This window comes from Saccostrea cucullata, unplaced genomic scaffold (genome assembly GCF_032062105.1).
Source record: "Saccostrea cucullata isolate Sc308-1 unplaced genomic scaffold, CSIRO_AGI_Scuc_v1 ctg463, whole genome shotgun sequence".
In the NCBI taxonomy this organism is placed as follows: domain Eukaryota; kingdom Metazoa; phylum Mollusca; class Bivalvia; order Ostreida; family Ostreidae; genus Saccostrea; species Saccostrea cuccullata.
This window is the reverse complement of record NW_026925517.1, coordinates 207,869-230,216: the sequence shown is the minus strand read 5'-3', so window position 1 is coordinate 230,216 and position 22,348 is coordinate 207,869. Positions and strand designations below refer to the sequence as shown.

The following is a 22,348-nucleotide window of genomic DNA, read 5'->3' as shown; positions in this document are numbered from 1 at the left end:
AATATATTTACATAGCAGTTCCAGGAAAATATCATTCTCTTAAATGTAAATTTTATGATTAAAAAGATTTTCTGTTAAATGATAATGCACAACGCACATGTACGTATGTTCTTCACAGTACTTCCTTCTAGCTAACCATTTTCCGATTTTCTTGCTTTAACATCCATCCAAGATTAACCAAAGCACAGAAAAAACTAAATTATTTCGGATTCCCTACATGTATAAATCAAACAAACAATATGGATGTTATCTGGCTAGTTTAATATGGCGCTTCTGACCGCGGTGATCAATTTGCTGGGGTTGCCCCACAATCAACAATCAATACAACAAATGTAACGACCCAAAACGGGTGGATCATGCACTGGGTATGTCACAAGTGCATACACGTCACCAATGCAATAATCAATCAAAGTCAATCAATCAATTATTAATTAATCAGTCAATTCAAATATCAATCAAGTCAATTACTAATCAATCTATAATCAATCAATCAATCAATTCAAATAACAATCAAGTTGATAAACAAAATAATGAGCGTAAGAATATGTATTGCACTCATCCAATCGTGCTGAGGTGCTGCGGAATACGCAAACACTAAGAATTCCACCCACGATAAGGCTGAAGTGGACGCTATCTCCAACAGGCAGTCATCACAGTATAGGTAAAGTAAAACAGAGACTTCATATCACCGCGACATTGGTTGTTGCAGACGCTGTACCAAACAGGCAGTCTTTGCAGAATACGCAATCATACAGAATTCACTAATGCAACACAAGTTGGTGAAGAAGCTATAACAAGCAGGACACCACTAAGGAATATTGGAGCACACTATTATCACTGCTACATAGGCTCTTGTGGATGCAGGACCAAGCAGGCAGTCTTCAATGACTTAACAAGAATAGCAGTTTTTGTTCTACAACAAGAGGAGGGAGGGTGGGAAAAATTAAAATATTGCAACAATTCAACTTCAAAAATTTTCCATGACCTTACCGTTTTATCAATTCATCGAGAAAGAAAGAAGAAACAAATAAATATTAGACTATATGCAAATGAACCTAAATCATCCGGAATGATAGGTTGTGACTAAGGGTGAGAATGATTATTTATCTGAAAGGACTTAAGATATCCTTAAGGAGGGACATAGGGTTACTAAATAAACTTACATATCCGAGACCAGGTACGTATTAGTGGTGATATTGTCTGATCCGAAATAAGTACATATTTATTTTTTTTCTTTTGGCCATTGATGATTAACAGATAGAGTTTGTATGTTTATGATTAACAATATCCCATATAACAGTAATTAAAATTAACAGTCCAAATCCCAAGATTGTGGTGATTTTTAAATTTAATAAATAAGATTTCCAAGATAGTCTCGCATATTTAAATTTTTCCGCTTAAAACGCATTTGTTCCTCAAAATTTAAAGATTCAGTCTCGGAATAGTTAAAATAGTGCACATATTTTAGAGACATTTTTTTTAGTTTCACACTTTAATCGCCAACTACATGTAGAAACACAGATACATGTTCATTGTCAAGCGACGTCAGGCATAACGCATGTGAAATCTTAAAATTCCAATTCACTATACTATTAATTTGCTAAAAAAAAACTAAAAAAAATCATAACATTATACTATTAACCATTAACATTATATAGACAAAATCGATATGAAACATGAAATTCCTCAACAATTTCAACCTTTTAAAAACCCCGCGCTATTGAAAATAGTTGCTTAAAATATGCATGCACAAATTATTATATCCCAATAAAGCAAATATCTAATTTCTCTTTCAATTTAATTCGCAAGCAAAAATATTGATCATTAACTTTTCCAACGATTGGGATGTTAAAAATGTTTGTTTGAATGTCGTCTCGTAATGAGACTATTTTGTTTATCGGTAGCGTCTGCTATGACGCTGTTTGGTTTTTTGTTTACTGTGCTATTTATAGTGAGATAGACGATCATGATGTATAGCCAGGACTTTCAGCAAAGGCCAGGGATCGTGTGCCAGTGAGGAGTGAGGATACAAACATTAAGAAGTCAGGGTTCTATAAGATTATAGAAAATTGAAAGTGCATATTAGAATATATGTCGTCTAAATGTAAAATGTAATGACAAAAAAATTATATAATAACAACTGTGTCGGTCCTGTTTTCTGAATCATGTGTTTTATGTTACTTACTTCCAAGATGAAGTTGTGAACGGTATAACAATTGAATTTTCTTTCTGGAAAATTGTCACTATTTCACTATTTTAGAAATGTAAAATAGCATAAATATGGATAGAATCATTTTGGGGACGTTTATGATCATAAGCCGTTTCCTGGGCTCTTAATATTTAACTTCTTTCTCCCTATAGGTACCTGTACCCTGACATATAAAGTTAGTCAATCTGTGTTTGGTTTCCTGTGTATTCTATATTGACGATAACTATTTTTAATTTTTCATTGCAACATGGCAAAACAGATTGGTTTTTTTTTTTTTATAAAAGTATGCATTTGCTCAATTTTCACACCATCTGGAGATTTTAAACGAAACGGGATCACTTAGTTTCAGTCTCAGTTGTAAGGTTAAAAGGACGAACTGGTGATTTAAATGTTCATACCAGGGTTATTATTTATCATGCATAAATTAGACGTATTCTCTCACTTTATTACAAATTACAGTGATAATAATTCAATTCATATTAGGCTCTACATATAGTTTATATGTCTTTTTATTATCAAGATTTGATCATGTATTGAGTTGTTTCCCGCGTGTGTAATGAAACCCTTATGAATGTTCCAAAATGTACCTTGACCCTCTTGTTGCATTGTATTTCAACCGACTCTGCACAGGCTTTGAATATAAATCGGTCTTACTCCCGAAAAGTATTGATTGATTGATAAATGTTTAACGTCCTTCTCGAGTATTTTTCACTCATATGGAGATGCCATCACTTGGATGGCTACAGATTTTCACCTAAGCTCGCCGCTCAGGGCCATTTAGCGGAGAGTGATCTTTTTTGTGCCAGCACCTACAGCGGCAAGAGACTTTGGTTTATACAGTCTCTTCCGAAAAACCGGACTCCACGTCCCACACTGGATCATCTCCTTGCTAAGCTACTCTAGAGCAGACGCTCTAACCAATGCGCCACGCGGGCTACCCCGGATAATATTAGATAGGGCTTTGAACTACTATATGAAATATACGAACAAACAGTATCCAAGCTTAAAAGTCCATAAACAATACAAAATAATAGTAGCAGAGCAAACACGGGCCTCCAAAAAATCAGAGGTGGGATCAGGTGCCATAGATGAGTGAGTATCTCCTACCGACCGGTCACGCCCGCAGTTTATTTACACACTTTTAACATTTCTTTTAAACTTCTTTCAATTTTCTTTAAAAATTATATTTTAAAATACCTTGTCCTTGTAGGGTAGAGTGCAATTTTGATTTAAGTAATAAAGCATTCCTAAAAGAATCGTTCATTTTGAAGGCAGTAAAATAATGAGCACAAAACTACATTCAATTGATGAAAAAGTTTTAATCGTACAAATCTCTTAGCATTGGAAGTTATACGAGTTTGTACCAGTTACAATTAAAACTAACTTCCTTATTTTTGCTGGGTTTTTTTCCAGATTAACATTTTTATTTCTTCATACAGCTGAACTTATTATTTTTCTTTCCGGAATAAAAATGCAGATTTCCTAGCTCTAAATAATATCTTGTTATTAGTTTCCTTCTCTCCCAAAATCAAACGGTACTTTACAAATATATTTATATCGCAGTTCCAGGAAGATCTAGTTCTCTTGAATATGAATTTAATGTTCGAAAAGACTTTTTGTCAAATGTAAGGAACGATATCGATTTGTAATACAACTGAATTTGTATTTTTTTCCGAAACATGAAAATCAGACTTCCAAGTTCAAAATAACATCTTTTATGATCTTCTTATCTTCCAAAAACAAATTGAAGCTTTTAAACATATTTAAACCAACCTTGTGAGAAAATAAACTTCATTTACCAAGGTTAATTTTACGTTGGAAAAACTTTTCTACAATTCAACGACTATATGATACACAACGTACATGTATTTGTATTTATCATAAGACTGCTACCTTCTGGCTAAAATGTCACAATTTTCTTAATTAAACCATTGCAAGTGCAACGAGATGTTCCTAGTTTTTAAAAAAAATTATTTATATATATATATATATATATACAGGACATTCTGTGCAGATGAATGGTGAAAATGTTTGTATCTTTATATTGTGTTGACTATAGATAAAAAGAGAAAACTACACTGTAAGAACTATAACTTGTATGGCTATCGAGTTGAAGACAGTTTTTCATATGAATTCATATGAAGATAACGAAGGGTATTCTAGATCAAAAGTCCATATAATAATACAAAACACGGACCTACAAACATCAAAGGTGGGATCAGGTGCCATGGAGGAGGGAGCATCCCCTGCTGACCAGTTACAATTGCATACAATAAGTATGAAAAACGTCAGGCAGCATTTGAGTCAATGATAAATTGTATTTTTTGACGATGTCATTGTATCGATTATAGAACTTATTGAAACATAACGAAATGATGACTTTAAAAGAGACTGCTGATATTCTTGTTTCATCAACTTGTTTGTCAATAAAAAAAAAAACCCTCGTTTCAGAACTTGTTCATACGAAAAGCGTGCTCTCGTGTATCGAATCAACTGATATATATACTTTTCTTAGGTGATAAAGGTATATTGATGAATGAAAAATTAAAGCCATCACGTTTATCATACAGCTTGGTTGTTACATTACCATTAACGTCTTTTTCTAGTAAAATATCTAAATATGATATAAATATGTCTGACTCTGTGGTATCTTTTATCTCTAGCTCACCAGGTTATATAGTATCGATATAGGAATGGAAAATATAATTGTTAATCGATCATACCTCGTCGATATATCAAATGACGAGTTGAAGGCCACAACAAGTGTTTCTTTCTTCTTTTCACGTGTAAGATTTTGCACAAATCATGCTTCATATGATTAAAAAAAAATAGATCTACTAAGGGTCTCTATCATTCCTTATTTAGAAATAATATCCCATCCTCTTTCTTTTTCTTTGTACACAAGTTTTCCCGATTAAACGCTATGCTCAAAAGCATTCTCCGACTCTACCACAAAGAACGATATGTAACAGAAAATGAAGACAAGGCATGTCTTTTCTGAGGGTATAATAGTAGATTAATGGAATTTACGAGGTGGGACCAGGTTCCCTTGATGAGTAAGAATTTAAACATTAAGAGGCCAGGAATCAGGTGCCTAGAAGGAGTAAGGAGTTAAACAAAAGTATTTCTGCACATAGGAGATTCAAAACCTGATCATAGTGAGAAGTTTTTTATACGCGAGCAATAGGGAAAAATTGATGTGTTGTGAAAAAAAAAATGTTTCAGATCATCTTAGTTGTGGAGGAAATGTTGCTTGTGATGTTCTTAAAGGCCAAAAAGGCCAATTTATTTCTGAAGCCGCAACACCTGCAATGGAATCACATTGATGTATGGACTAGAGGGTTAAAAATCCGAAGCATACAAGACATACACTTTGATTTTAGTCACACGGATCTAGCAAGTTCTAATATACTGCCTTTATCTTGTGTGCAGTTAAAGCGAGTACAGTCTCATTATCAGAGCATTTATTCTTTCAAGGAATTGTATAATCCTCGGGAATTTAGATGTTGATGTTTGAGTCAAGCTAATATGATGGAATTAGGCATTTGAACTATTCTTTCCAAACGGTTGTGAAGAGGCGCGCATCTGCTGATAAACCCGGATTACTATTTTTAACACTTTTTAAAAATAAATCCAATGAACGTAGAACCTACGTCGTATGACATCATAACTAGTGAATGTGTTTAGCCTGTGCTAGATCCATTATGACGTCATAATTAATTCAATGTCATTTCCAGTACTTTACAGCCTCAGTATAAAAATGGTAGAAAATACTGCATTTTGAAATTCACAGAATTCAATTTAAAATCATGCCGAAATAATCTTAATTCGATTTATATATTTTTTTAATATGATGCTTAATGAATATATTTTTCTTGAATTAGAGAAACCTGTAGGCACCTTTCATTTAATAGATCTTGACTTTAATTAAATTGACAAATCCAAGACTATCTTGTGTGATGAAATTGCCATGTATACAACTTACTGTAATAATGTAAATGGTATGTAACTATTTCGAAGAAATGCAAAAATCCTTAAAAGAAATCGTCAGTTGCCAACTAAATAGTGTTATATCTTTAAGAAATGTGTCTAAGTCAAAGATGTATGTGTTGTAGATTGTGTGTACATTTTGTGATATCTATCATGAAATGATGTGCATTCCTTTTCATAATTATTTGTTACTTATTCATATTCAAGGAGTTTTATTACAATTTCTCTATTAATTATGATCTTTTAAATTAAAAGTACATTTTTTATAAACATTTTTTAATCTGAAAGTAGCCCCAAACAGTCATTTAATAATAAAATCCGTGTAAGTGCAAAAAGGTCAAGAATATTAGCATCGGTAAATAACCTATCTCTCATTACTTAGAAGGGAAAGGTATATATTTTAATCACTTTTTGTAATCATTTGGGTATGTTCTTTATCATATTAAAGATTGAAAACATTGTGACAAAGACTTCTGAAAAATATTTACAAATGTAGGGTGGAAAATTGACTGAAAATAAATAGAGTTCATTTGCCTATAGTTTTGAAAATGTGGACTTATCTTTTATGTCAATTCAATAAAAAAGAATTTATTCTCGGGAAATATTGTTTAATACTGTTCAATTAATAAACAATAAAAACAACGATGTTTAAAGAAGTAATTTTGGGATTTTTTTGTCTTCTTTGCATGACAAGTACCCCTAAAATGACTGAAATTGTGAAGTCGCAATATGTATTTATCATTCCATGTTTAACTGGCTGCACTACATTTAATAACAAGGAAACATGTCATGTGCTTTTGACTGATTGATAAGCAAGTGCTAATTTTTCATTATGAAAAGTTTGAAAATCTTGTGACAAAGACTTCTCCGACATAGGTTCTACCTTAATGTGTCGCTTTGATAGATTTCTATAATTGATATGTATAGATGTTATCTATATATAAATAAAACTTTTATTTAAGTTTCCATTTTAGTACTTTTTATTTATTTCATTGCTCTCTGCTGTCTGAAATTCATAACAAGTAAATAATTCTGAAAAAAAAACAGATTACTGTGAAATATGCATAGATTTGGTGAATTTAAAAAAAAATGTTCATTTCATTTTTTTTTTTTTTTTTTTTGTAAATTTTTAAATCCATTTCAACTTTCCACTTACATATTTAAAACTCATTCAACTTTTAATATTAGATTGTTTTACAGAAGAGGAACAGAGATTCATTTGGGACATTTCTCCTGAATGTGTTACGTTTATTGATTAGGTCTAAAGTTTTTTAATAGTCGAAACAGTTGGTCCGTGTCCGTTAAAAAGGTTTATGTCTTTGATCAGTCATTTCTTATTAGTTAGTTTGTCAGTTGTGTGAGTTTCTGTGAGGGTTTGACTGAGGCGCTTCCCTGGGATCCTTTTCCGTGCTCTGAGTGGGTGGATATATTATAGGAGGATGGTTGGGTTCTGTGAATGGACGAGCCGGACCTAGCGACTGTCCTTCATTACCATAGACAGGGTGAGCACCATACGATCCAGTGGAGCCTGTAAAATATTAACCATTTCAAGAACATTGTTATCTTGGTCATCATGTTAATACGGTAGAATAATTTTAAAAATCTAAACCTTAGTGGTGTGAGTCGGCAATTCCTACGCCATCTGTCGAAATTTTGTTTTTGTTTTTGACCTTACAACAAAGGATAATGAGGCCAATTACTAAAACGAGTCCTGCCAAACTTCCTATTCCAATTCCAATCATTTCACCGTATGTTCTGCAAGAAAATTATCATATTCTGACGTCATCAAACATAAAAACGACATGCTCAAAGTACTAGGAAGTCCCAAAAAATATTTAAATTTTTAAATTCAATTAAAAGGCTACTTTCATTGTAGCAATGGAATACAGAAAATCTTCGCTATATTGCATTGAGTAAATACTTACATCCCTTTGCAACAGTATGCGTAGCTTCCTTTGTAACAGCAGACTTGATTACCATAGCAACGTTCCATATTATAAGTTATATTGCCGCATATTTTAGCAGAGGTGTTTACTACTGTAATAAATACACAACCATTAATTATAGGTGAAAAGAAGAGAGAGATTTGTTGGTTAGACTAGTTATACCAGGAATCTACTCCTTATGTATCTTTATACAGAACATGTATTTAGCTCTAATGTCATTTTGATTCTAGCTTGTATCAATCAGTCCAAAAACATAACTGACACTTTTTTGCCCCTTATTGGGTTTTTATCCTAACAAAAACATAATATAGTAAAATATAGTTAACCACAGAGCGTAAAGTCGGCGAGACGGGTTAATGTCTGCTTTTCTTAGGCATTTTTAAATTTATATCTAATTTCATTCACAAAAAATAGTATTGTATGGACAGACTGTATTAAGCCCTCTACTTACCTCTGAAATTTCCGAGGTTCCGTACTTCATGCAATGCTCATATAATTCACTAATTTCTCTTGATTTTATCATTCCAAGATCCATCACTGTTTGTTATCTTTTTTTTCGTGTAGCTCTTACGGCATCTGATCCACCTCTAATGTTTTGAAGGTTTGTGGTTGTTCTGCTCCTGTTTTGCATTGTTTTATGGACTTTTGATCTTGTATACTATTCTTTATCTCCATATGTTTTCATATTAACTATAGATAATTGCATTAATAAAATAAAGTAAAGAAGACAATTACATGTGGACACTTTGATCAGTTATCAAGCTCAAACGTTCATCGGAACAGTTCAAATTCGGACAACATTTCAGTTTTGACAACATTTCAGTTTTGACAACATTTCAGTTTTGACAATATTTCAGTTTTGACAATATTTCAGGTTTTTCAAAACGATAAGGTCTTGCTTTACGCGGCAAAAACTGAGAAATCAGTCAAAGAGAATGGTCTTTAAATCATTCATTAAACCCAGCATTGTTCTTTTTTTTTTTTACCAAATATCAGAGAGAAAAACGCTGAACAAGTTGATGTCACATTTAAGGGCATTGCAAAAGGCAGAAAACTGACGAACAAAACAGAAAAGGTACATGTATAAGATATTTCTATGGTAAAAATCATAAATTACCTGATACTATAAGACAGACAAACCATATTTCCCACAGAAGTATTTTTAAGGGTTTAAATGGCGCCATAAAAAAGTGGTTTTTCCGCAGAGATAAGAATGACATGAAATATGTTCGCTACCTATCAATATAAGAAATTATGAATAAAAGGGTGTCTTATGTCGTCTTGATAAAGGTTATCGATTTTCATTTTAAAAAGGAACACGACAAATATACTAGCTTATCATTGGTTGATATCCTTCTATATTTATTTTATTTACTTCGATTATATCATTTTAACATAAAACTTTAAGACAATTCAAATAAAAACTTTTCTTATTTAGGTATCAGATTTCCTCTTTTCATAAAGATATGTTTTATTTTGATATTTTTTCCCATAAGATTGCTTTTAAACCCAATTATCGGAAAGAGAGAAACAGTGTTATGTCATTGCTTTATTTAAATAATAAGATACACTACAAACATTACATTAGAGCGTCAACTCATATCGTAGATTATATGTATAGTATTTTGAATAATACAGGGGCGTAGTATCCGGGGGGGGGGGGGGCCAGGGGGGGCCGGGCCCCCCCCCCCCCCCACTTTTTTTCCCAACCTTACACACATTATAGGAAATGTTAATTCAAAGCCTGTTTGCCCCCCCCCACTAATAGAAATGTGCCGAAAATGTAGTATAAGAATTGGTACTAAAAGTAGTACACTAAAAAAAGTGTACGATTTTCAACTTGTTTTTTTCAACTTTTTCAGATAATAAAAATTTTTTTCTCTGCCTGGCCCCCCCACTTTCAAAAACGATGCTACGCCACTGTAATATAAGGAATTTCTATATATAAGGTACTGTGGCCATTGAATCTCGCAGTGACGAGTCGGCCATGGCTTTGTACAAAAATTTCTAAATATCTTCTTTGATGGTCATGTGCATATTCATTAAAGTATTTAAAATCTATTTATAACTATGCATAGTTTGTGTTTCTATGTGTTCCTCAAACCACTAAACTTAATGCAACATGACGTCATACGTCCATTAATATTGCACCGCTGTCAAAGCTTCGCCGAAAGATAGACTAAGTTTGATCTCGACGAGATTATTTTTTCCCCAAGTTAATTAGACGACATAACACTATCACAAGCTAATAAAAACGAAGTTAAATTAGAAGCAACAAAGCAAAATGAGTATAAAAAGAATTTAATTTCGGCATTCTATTCGGAGAATAAAAGGATGTGTTAAAATAAGGCCCCCTCCCCTCCCCAAAACATCCATCCACATGGGAGGATTGCTATACCTAAACTGATAAATCTTCCGCGGAGGATTAGCTATGTAAGAATACCAAGGCGCACACGCGGTGAGCATTTGGCATTAGGAGAAAATGACGAGAGATCACAAATTAAATTTCATATTTTCTTATTATGAACTATCATGTGACCATGCACTGGTTATCAACTGGACAAAGAAGTAAAACACATTTATTCATGAATTTACGTCAAGTTAGTTTTTTAGTTGAATTTTATGTTCTTAGAGAGAATTACATAGGTAAAGATTTTCCTCAACTTTTCTTTTGCAGTTATAACTTTTTGGGGGGACTTCAATGGCGGAATTCATAGGCATAGGTTTTACAATTAAATTTTACATGTAAGATTATACCACTCGGTGTTTTACTATATCATGTCAAAATTAATCTTGAAGAGTGTAAATTATACGCAAGAATATGCTATGGATCCAATTAATTTTTCAGCAGAGCAGATTACTGTAAAATAACTTTAAGTAACAGGGATTTTATCTGCCTAGTTTAAAGTCATTATAAAAAAATTACAATCATTTATCTCGTAAATACAGTCTAACGCCACATTACTTTGACTGAATATTTAAAGAACTATATGGAGATAAGGAACATTATTACAGCTCAAAAGTCCATTAAACAATACAAAATACCCGTAGAAGCAGAGCCTACCGGGGCTTTCAAAGCATCAGAGGTGGGATCAGGTACCATGTTGGGATGAGCATCCCCTGCAGACCTATCACACATGCCGGGTGCTTCTTGTCATGATCCGGAAATAACAGAAAAATTCGTCGTCAATTAAGAGTGTAAATGATGGCCTAAGTATTGTAGTATCAGAAACGTCAGTTAGTACGAGGGCCGTTCAAAAATTACGCGGACTGTGCTATTATTTACTCTTACAGACGTCATATAGATATGAAATTTCACAGAAATATGTATCTTAAAGATTCCAATAAATTTTGGGAAAAATTTCTGTATTTTAAAAAAATTCTACTAAAATTATCGATATGTTGATATCGCTGATGGAGAGGTACGGCGCACAACAAAAAATTTTAAGTAAAAGCACGCGGAATCAAAAATTTAACTCATTGATTTTCTAAAATTCGCGATATTTTTCAACAATTTTCTCAAATGTACCTTTAAATTGTTCTATTATTGTGTATTTAGATTTCTGACGTAATATTTGAAGTACTAACAGAAATATAGTGATTTTTCTCTGATGCGATTCCCGTGAAAACGACTGTGAAAATGACGTCTCCTGAATTGACGGCGCACCGCACTCTTGTTAAATTATGTGTAATGCTCGAGATATCGGCAACATAGATTCAAAATATGCATATTAAAACATGTAGTAAACTAGGCTATTCGTGACATTCGTCCACAAATAGCAAATTGAAATTTCAGACCGTTAGATCTCTGTGAAAAGGCTATATGGGAGGACGGGAAGAAGATTATAGACGAAAAGTTAACTCCATCCGGACTGTAAAGAACGTGATTGAGAGCCACCAGTATCACGCTATATCTCATCCTGTAGTTTTTGGTTTTAAAACAAATAAAGAATATTCTTTACTTGTTTAATAGATTTTAAGCTTGACAAGAAATGGTGTTTGGATGTTGAGTAGATAAGGTAACTCAAACTATACAGGTACTCTTGGGAAAATGTTGAGAAAATGAAAGCTCAATCACATATTTTTTATAATGCCTGTGACGTCGAAGATTTTGCTGCGCCGTGACTTAATGATATATCCTGAAAAATCACTCAAAATTGATACCAATTTACAACATTTTGATATGAAATTTTGAAGACCATATAAGTAAAGATTCTTTTATATTATGTGTGAAATTTTGCCCGATTATGTCGTCAAATATTTTTTCTGTGCAACAAGTCCGCGTAATTTTTGAACGGCCCTCGTATTTGACTCGATGATAAATTGTATTTGCTGACAAGGTAATTGTATCGACCATAAAACTTACGAAATGTTTGTTAAATTTGTCAATAATTTACCTCGTTGTAGAAATTGTACATACGTAGAGAATGCTCTTGCGTATCGAATCAGCTAAAAGATATATATTAGTATATTACTGCACAAGTAAATAAATATATATTATAAAATCATTGTTCTAATTTTTCCTGAAGACTATTTTTCTACCTTATCATAAGGGTCCAAGGCTGGTATAACTGGTCAACACTTACTCCTCCTACGCATTTCATATCACAATATTTCCATTTCTATTCGTTCTCTCTGTGTTAGGTCATTGAAAGTTAGTAAAGTTGATTGTTTAATCATTTTTCCGGAATGTTAATTTTCCAAGAAATGGGTCAGGATCTAAGAAGGCCTTACATGCATGTACATCTAGCGCGGCTGTCTTTGTGTTTGACGTCAGTGGGCGGGGACTATTGAAATTGACGTGAAAGGCCTCGTGTAATTTTAATCTCTTAGTCTACATTTTTAAGATATTTATTAAACACACAATTTTATTTCACAATTAAATTGAAATATAAGATATCACTGTCTACTTAGTAGAGTATGCCAGTAACATCAACGATAGTTGGAAACTTAGGATGATTAATGGATGACGGGCTTTGTCCTTTATGCAAATTATCCCGTTTCCAATTATCGTTGACGCCCCGGCATATTCTACTATCTAGACAGTGATTCCTTTAAAAGTGCATTATGCTCAGATCAATATTTTGTATTGGTTTGATTAATTTTGAGATTTGGTTTCTGTCACTGAATTTTACCTTGTTTATTATAATAGTTTCATGAACTGGTATGTTAATCTTATTATCATTAAAAATTATGCTGTTGATATATGAAATAATTACCTGTAATAAACAAAAAACAAAGCATAAAAGTCAAAAGTAACAAATATATACATATGCACATTAGTGTCCAATGTGTATTACATTGCAGTATCTATTGATTTGTTATTAGTTGTAACTCATTTGTAACTTAACATATAATTTATAATTAAGAATCACTCAAACTTAGATTAATTATACAGGTAAAAGCAAAATGGTTTTAGGAATGTCCAAGAGGAACTTTAGCTTAAACTGTATGAAATATTCCAATTTCAAAGAAAAATTAAACAGAAAATCTACTAAAACTCACTGAAATAGTATTCTTATTCATTTTATAAGTACCAGAATTGTAGATGATTCCTTCTCTCTTCTACTACTGACATGTAAGTGTAGTTAGCTTTATATTAATACAAGTAAATAGAGATGTGATTCTAGTTAACGGGTGCATGTACAGTGTATGTTTACATTATATACTACAAAATAGACGTACATAAATTAAAGCAATAGGACTGCAACTTTTATGCTGGAAACATTTTGTTGCAAAATTGCCATTTAATACTACTTCTAGAAAGGAAAAATGTTTGTAAACATTTGTTGTTCGTAATTTCAATTGAGGAACTAATTTTAAGCTTTGACTGAAGTATAGAATTTAATTATTGTCATCCTGTGCAAAAAGGATTTCTTATATGATACTATATATTCGATTTTAAAGAAGTCTTTCTTCTGAAACAATTTAAAACTTTTTGAGTCTGATTGATTATCAAGGTTTCAATTATATACAAAGTTATCAAAATAACATATTTTAACAGCAAAATAAAACACTCAAATATGCAGCTCATTAAAAGGCAGATTAATAACAACACAAAGAAAATAACAATCCCGATATTCCATCTCCCTCTTTTATGCAAGGGCATACTTCAAACTCTTTAATATTTACAACGTTATAAATTATATCACAGACATTCGTGTAATAGCACCAAAGCTTTGGCTTGGAATCAATACTTTTGTGGATAAGAGTCGGTGCCTGGCTGGGTATAGGACGGAGGGGGAGGAGGTGGGTACTGTGACGGTCCCGCGGGGGGATAGGCCGGTCCAGGACCTGAGGGATAGGCTGGATAAGTAGATTGGACGTATCCTGGGGGCTGAATAGGACCACCTGAATAACCTGAATAAAAAATAACATTTAAATATAAGTTCTGAATGTTGAATTTTATTGGGTTAGTTAACATTGAAGTTAACTTAATTAATGTGTATTGATAATTTTTTGTCAAGTTATAGTCCATCTGTACATTGAAATACTACACAATCGCATTGTAAAGTATTTATTTTATCAATTCCATTATCTTAAAACGATTAGCTACAATATTGTTTTTTTTTATTGCACTCATAGAATACAGTATTCTTTGACAACAAAAATAACCATCTATGCACCTGTAAACAGTTTCTGATATGATACTGAACGGTTAAACTAAGACCTATGAAAGGATTCAGATGTGATATAATACGGTTATCTATTTACCTGTACAAGGACTCTGATGTGATATAACACGGTTATCTATTTACCTGTACAAGGACTCTGATGTGATATTACACGGTTATCTATTTACCTGTATAAGGACTCTGATGTGATATTACACGGTTATCTATTTATCTGTATAAGGACTCTGATGTGATATTACACTGTTGTCTGTTTACCTGTATAAGGTCTCTGATGTGATATTACACTGTTGTCTGTTTACCTGTATAAGGACTCTGATGTGATATTACACTGTTGTCTGTTTACCTGTATAAGGACTCTGATGTGATATTACACGGTTATCTATTTACCTGTATAAGGACTCTGGTGTGATATAACACGGTTATCTATTTACCTGTATAAGGACTCTGATGTGATATTACACTGTTGTCTGTTTACCTGTATAAGGACTCTGGTGTTATATAACACGGTTATCTATTTAACTGTATAAGGACTCTGATGTGATATAACACGGTTATCTATTTACCTGTATAAGGACTCTGCTGTGATATTACACTGTTATTTGTTTACCTGTATAAGGACTCTGATGTGATATTACACGGTTATCTATTTACCTGTATAAGGACTCTGATGTGATATTACACTGTTGTCTGTTTACCTGTATAAGGACTCTGATGTGATATTACACGGTTATCTATTTATCCGTATAAGGACTCTGATGTGATATTACACTGTTGTCTGTTTACCTGTATAAGGACTCTGATGTGATATAACACGGTTATCTATTTACCTGTATTAGGACTCTGATGTGATATAACACGGTTATCTATTTAACTGTATAAGGACTCTAATGTGATATTACACGGTTATCTATTTACCTGTATAAGTACTCTGATGTGATATTACAAGGTTATCTATTTACCTGTATAAGGACTCTGATGTGATATTACAAGGTTATCTATTTACCTGTATAAGGACTCTAATGTGATATCACACTGTTGTCTGTTTACCTGTATAAGGACTCTGATGTGATATTACACGGTTATCTATTTACCTGTTATCTATTATCTATTTATCTGTATAAGGACTCTGATGTGATGCAACACGGTTATCTATTTACCTGTATAAGGACTCTGATGTGATATTACACGGTTATCTATTTACCTGTATAAGGACTCTGATGTGATACATGTATGACACGGTTATCTATTTACCTGTATAAGTACTCTGATGTGATATTACAAGGTTATCTATCTACCTGTATAAGTACTCTGATGTGACATTACACGGTTATCTATTTACCTGTATAAGGACTCTGATGTGATATTACACTGTTATTTGTTTACCTGTATAAGGACTCTGATGTGATATAACACGGTTATCTATTTATCTGTATACAGACTCTGATGTGATATTACACGGTTATCTATTTACCTGTATAAGGACTCTGATGTGATATTACACGGTTATCTATTTACCTGTATAAGGACTCTGATGTGATATTACACGGTTATCTATTTACCTGTATAAGGACTCTGATGTGATATTACACGGTTATCTATTTACCTGTATAAAGACTCTGGTGTGATATTACACGGTTATCTATTTACCTGTATAAGGACTCTAGTGTGATATAACAAGGTTATCTATTTACCTGTATAAGTACTCTGATGTGATATTACACGGTTATCTATTTACCTGTATAAGGACTCTGATGTGATATTACACTGTTGTCTGTTTACCTGTATAAGGACTCTGATGTGATATTACACTGTTGTCTGTTTACCTGTATAAGGACTCTGATGTGATATTACACGGTTATCTATTTACCTGTATAAGGACTCTGATGTGATATTACACGGTTATCTATTTACCTGTATAAGGACTCTGATGTGATATTACACTGTTATTTGTTTACCTGTATAAGGACTCTGATGTGATATTACACGGTTATCTATTTACCTGTATAAGGACTCTGATGTGATATAACACGGTTATCTATTTACCTGTATAAGTACTCTGATGTGATATTACACGGTTATCTATTTACCTGTATAAGGACTCTGATGTGATATAACACGGTTATCTATTTACCTGTATAAGGACTCTGATGTGATATTACACTTATCTATTTACCTGTATAAGGACTCTGATGTGATATTACCTGTGTCTGATGTGATATTACACTGTTATCTATTTACCTGTATAAGGACTCTGATGTGATATTACACTGTTATTTGTTTACCTGTATAAGGACTCTGATGTGATATTACACGGTTATCTATTTACCTGTATAAGGACTCTGATGTGATATAACACGGTTATCTATTTACCTGTATAAGTACTCTGATGTGATATTACACGGTTATCTATTTACCTGTATAAGGACTCTGATGTGATATTACACTGTTGTCTGTTTACCTGTATAAGGACTCTGATGTGATATTACACGGTTATCTATTTACCTGTATAAGTACTCTGATGTGATATAACACGGTTATCTATTTACCTGTATAAGTACTCTGATGTGATATTACACGGTTATCTATTTACCTGTATAAGGACTCTGATGTGATATTACAAGGTTATCTATTTACCTGTATAAGTACTCTGATGTGATATTACACGGTTATCTATTTAACTGTATAAGGACTCTGATGTGATATTACACTGTTGTCTGTTTACCTGTATAAGGACTCTGATGTGATATTACACGGTTATCTATTTACCTGTATAAGGACTCTGATGTGATATTACACGGTTATCTATTTATCTGTATAAGGACTCTGATGTGATGTAACACGGTTATCTATTTACCTGTATAAGGACTCTGATGTGATGTAACACGGTTATCTATTTACCTGTATAAAGACTCTGATGTGATATTACACGGATATCTGTTTACCTGTATAAGGACTCTGATGTGATATTACACGGTTATCTATTTACCTGTATAAGGACTCTGATGTGATATTACACTGTTATTTGTTTACCTGTATAAGGACTCTAATGTGATATTACACGGTTATCTATTTACCTGTATAAGGATTCTGATGTGATATAACACGGTTATCTATTTACCTGTATAAGGACTCTGATGTGATGTAACACGGTTATCTATTTACCTGTATAAGGACTCTGATGTGATATTACTCGGTTATCTGTTTACCTGTATAAGGACTCTGATGTGGTATTACACGGTTATCAATTTATCTGTATAAGGACTCTGATGTGATATTACACGGTTATCTATTTACCTGTACATAAGGATTCTGATGTGATATTACACTGTTGTCTGTTTACCTGTATAAGGACTCTGATGTGATATTACACTGTTGTCTGTTTACCTGTATAAGGACTCTGATGTGATATTACACTGTTATTTGTTTACCTGTATAAGGACTCTGATGTGATATTACACGGTTATCTATTTATCTGTATACAGACTCTGATGTGATATTACACGGTTATCTGTTTACCTGTATAAGGACTCTGATGTGATGTAACACGGTTATCTATTTACCTGTATAAGGACTCTGGTGTGATGAGTTCACAACAGTTACGTTATTTGAGCCGTCATTAGGATAAACAACCCGTCCCGCCGTGCCTCTGTTTTTGTTCATGATGTTACAGCAAACAACGACTAGGGCGATCAAGACTGCAAAACCAATCAAACAGCCTATCACCACCCCTGCTATTGCTCCACCAGATCTACAAGCATGATTATAATAAGGCGATTCAAAGTTTTCATGCCAACGTAATAAAAAAATTGGGATATGTAGTTTTTGCCCAAACCGTCCCTCTGTCTGTCTGTCTGTCTGTCTAGCTGTCAGTTTGATTATTTGTCTGCTTTTCCGCAAAAACACTAGTATTAACTCTGGTCATAACTTTGAGTGTGAGGCTATTGCTTTTATATTTCACAGGTTTAATCCTTATTATTAAACCTTTTTGGGCCACCACCAATTTGACCTCTTTACTTTGGAGTTTGGCTTTTACATAAAATTATCTCACTTTCACCTTTCTCATAACTTTTGAACGGTTGGTGCTAGTGCTTTTATATTTCACATGTGTATTCATTGTGACATAAACCTTTTCGTGAATATCAAAATTTTTTATCTTCACCTTAAAAATTGACCAACTTTTTACAAACTTTAATCCTGGCTATAACTTTTGATCAAGTAGAACTATTATAATATGTTTTCATACCTCACATGTTTACATGTATTCTCTGTGACAGGATCTACCTTTTGGTACCAAAAATTTTGACTATATTTGAATTAACCTTGACCTTTATAGTTTGACTTGAATTTTAGAAAATGCAACCCCCGCAGTAAGCTGTCAGTGTCTCACATACTTATCTTGTTTTTTATCTCAATATATCAGTAGTTTTTTCGAATTTAGGATAGAAAGGAAGAAAACTTGCACATGCTTGTGAAACAAAAGTTTGTGCCACCGTATGGCAGCTTATAGTGATGTTGATGTTACTGAAATGCAAGTCAAGGTCTAAAGGTCAAAATTGTTGGTATCCAAAAAGATATAGGACTTGTCAAAAGAAATTAGTGTTAGCTCTATTATGGCCAAGGTTAAAGTTTTTTGTGGGTTAGAATCTAAGGTCATGGTCAAAAGGCAAAAAAAATTATGTCTCTTAGTGAGTGGTGTGTTACAACGCACTTTGAAAAATTACGCATTTTGAAAAAAAATTTCAAAGTGCGTTAAATTTGGGACCAAATCAACGCACTTTAAAAAATAAAATTTCTTTTCAAAGTGCGTTAATATCGACCATATTAACGCACTTTGAAAAAAATGTGTATGGTTGATATTCTTGCAAATCTTAGGTATGATAATTGAACCTGTTGGATAAACTTTCGGTGAAAAGGTCATTTCAGAATGTGAAAGTGAGCTATTTTATTTTCCATACTTTGATAATTCTTTCTCTCTTAAATGTCTTCTCATAGGCGTCGGAACTGGGGGGGGAGGGGGGGGCACATTATATAGCTATAGGCATTGAAAATTGGGGTTTACCTTTTTTGTTGGTTTAGACCCCCCACTTTCAATAAGCCCCCTACTTTCAATTTGCTTCTGACGCCTACGTTTTATTTTACTTAATTTCTTCCAGTTTGCATACATTTTATGTAAACTAAAATTTATCGAAAGTTTTCAACGTCATATACTAGTTCTGCAAATACATTTGGGTGTAGCGTAGGCATCGGTAACGGGAGGGGGGCTTAGGCACACAGATGTTTTACAAAGATGTAGTTACATAATATAGCTAGACATTGAAAATTTGGGCTTACCTTCGGGGGGCGGGGGAGGGGGGCACGTTAAATTTGCTACCCACGGCTATCTATAAAAAAAAAGGTTGGGCTGAGAGATCTACTCGTCTTCTCCTTGTTCTCATTAAGGTTAAATCAATGCATGTAAATTAAAAAGTTTTTCGAAAGATATAGTTATAACAATTTAATTCTATTAATCACTAAAATCGAAGTATAGAATTTTTGTTTAATACATTTTTTTTTTTCAGGTAAAAAATGTTGACGTACACTCTTAACGCACTTTGAAAAAATTTTTCTAAGTGCGTCGAGTGTGTCCCAAATTTAACGCACTTTGAAAAAAATTTTCAAAGTGCGTAATTTTTTCAAAGTGCGTTCCCACCACTGTGTCACCATAAATTCACGTGAAAGTCATGGCCAAGTAAAAAAAGTTAGGAATTTTTGTAAAAGTTGGTCAAACTCCATAGACAAGGTCAAAGATGTCAAATTAAGCGGTACCCCTAAGAACTGTCTACATCTGCGAAATATGAAAGTCATACTTTATTCACACAAAACTTGTAGGCAGGTTAAAGTTGTTGGGGACAGACAGACAATTTAAGCGAACGGATCGGACAGGGGAAAAACTCTAAGTGGCATAAAAACTTATAACGGCCAGATTAACAATAGGAATATTTTAATCAATCAAGTCATTTTAACTTTTACTCTATTATTTTTTTTTTTTTGTAAATAAGATGATAAGTAACGTACAGCGAATAACCGCAGCAGTAACGGTAGGAGTAGTATCCACAGCACCGTGTCTGTCCGCGATAACAGTACTCCCTGGTATTATAGCCCAGATAATAACTAGTACAAAAGTACGCAGCATCCACGGGAAAAACTGAAATGTAAAATATGCTAAATATTTAAACACTGTCAAAGACTCTCGATCTCTTGTAGGGAAAGTAATAACTTTCACAACAGTACGCAGTGTCCACAGGAAGAACTGAAACGTAAAATATGCTGTGAATTGAAACACCCTCAAAGACCGAGTCCCAAGTTCATGAAGCAGCATTAGACTAAAAAAAAAATAGTCATTGATAATATGAATATTTATTATATACTGATTCTTAAAATTCTTAATTACAGTATGGAATTGAAATGTTTTTTCGATAGTAAGATACTTTAGTCATAATTCTATATAAATTCCATAAATCATGAATGTACGAGTAGTACTCGATTTTACACTTGCGTCTTGTATGTAAATAGCCTTGTGCAAGTAAACTTTTTATAAAATATCTGAACATCGTACCTGAAAGGATTAAAAATAAAAACATTGCAGACAATCCGGGACACAAACATATCACATCCATTTTTGGTAAAATTCAATTTCAAGCAACAAAAGTGTAAACTAGCAGGTGTATACTTTTAGTTAAAGTAACTACGTTGGTCATCCGATAAGAAACACAGGTAGCACTTTATTTATTTGATCAATATATTGAGGGTCTGTGTAAGTTTTTAAATTCAATCTATCTGATTTATTACAATGCACGTAGGTGACACAGGAATGTAAGGTACTTTTTAATCTTGGTCTCCAAGTTTTTAAGTGGTGCACAGATATGTATCATGGTTCTCTGTAGCTGCAATAATGTAGCCCTCTCCGATTTTTTTTAATCTGATGTTTTCTGGAGAGGGCTACAATTCCATCGCATCTCCGTAATGGTGCAAATATTTTTTTTTAATAGGAGCGACTGCAGGCAAAATAAATTATTTTTACATTCAACTTACTTCTAATAAGACGAATTTTTTATTCACTGTCAACAGTAGACCCCGTTAAATGCGAAAAACTTGTAAAATAACTCTGCATGTTTCCTGGTAGTTTACTTCAGCAGCCATGACAGTTCACGCGTGACGTAATGAGACTTTCGCTTGAAATTTAGAACAACTGAATAAAGCAATTATCGGTGTTTATAAATGTATGTGCTGAATTTCATCACAAAAACATAGGTATATAAAACCATTTTAAGTGTTATTTTTATGCAAGCAGCGATATTTATGTTTAAAATAAGGGAATTCCAAATAGATCCGCTCCTATAGAACCTAAATTCTCATTGGCTGTCCCAAAATACAATCTATCAAGGTCAGTAAACATGTGAATTGGCGGATAAATTCGAGTTGTGATGTTGACATACACGAAAAATAAGCGATATAGGGATCGTTCTGTATATTTTTGCATTGGTTTATGTCTTGGATGACTACTTATTTGGAGTCAAGGTAAGAAATCT

General features: G+C 33.1%; 1 protein-coding gene and 1 long non-coding RNA gene across 3 annotated transcripts in view; both read right to left on the bottom strand.

Annotated features, from left to right (window-relative positions):
• Nucleotides 1-21,504, bottom strand: part of LOC134269074 (cysteine and tyrosine-rich protein 1-like) — a 32,464-nt gene extending 10,960 nt beyond the window's left edge. The window contains exons 1-4 of one of the 2 annotated variants that reach the window (XM_062751294.1): nt 21,376-21,504; nt 20,835-20,964; nt 18,341-18,528; nt 14,058-14,505 (exon numbers count right to left, since the gene is read on the bottom strand). In XM_062751294.1, coding sequence (XP_062607278.1) covers nt 14,336-14,505; nt 18,341-18,528; nt 20,835-20,964; nt 21,376-21,436 — 549 coding nt within the window. In that variant the 5' untranslated portion in view covers nt 21,437-21,504 and the 3' untranslated portion in view covers nt 14,058-14,335. Of the gene's footprint in view, nt 1-14,057; nt 14,506-18,340; nt 18,529-20,834; nt 20,965-21,375 lie in introns of those variants that run through there. The other variant, XM_062751293.1, reaches the window with a different exon arrangement.
• On the bottom strand, nt 7,327-11,378 carry LOC134269061 (uncharacterized). The gene is made up of 4 exons (XR_009992492.1): nt 11,191-11,378; nt 8,125-8,236; nt 7,809-7,954; nt 7,327-7,727 (listed from the first exon to the last, which is right to left on the bottom strand). It is a non-coding gene; the product is annotated as an uncharacterized LOC134269061 (long non-coding RNA).
• Nucleotides 21,505-22,348: the final 844 nt, after the last annotated feature.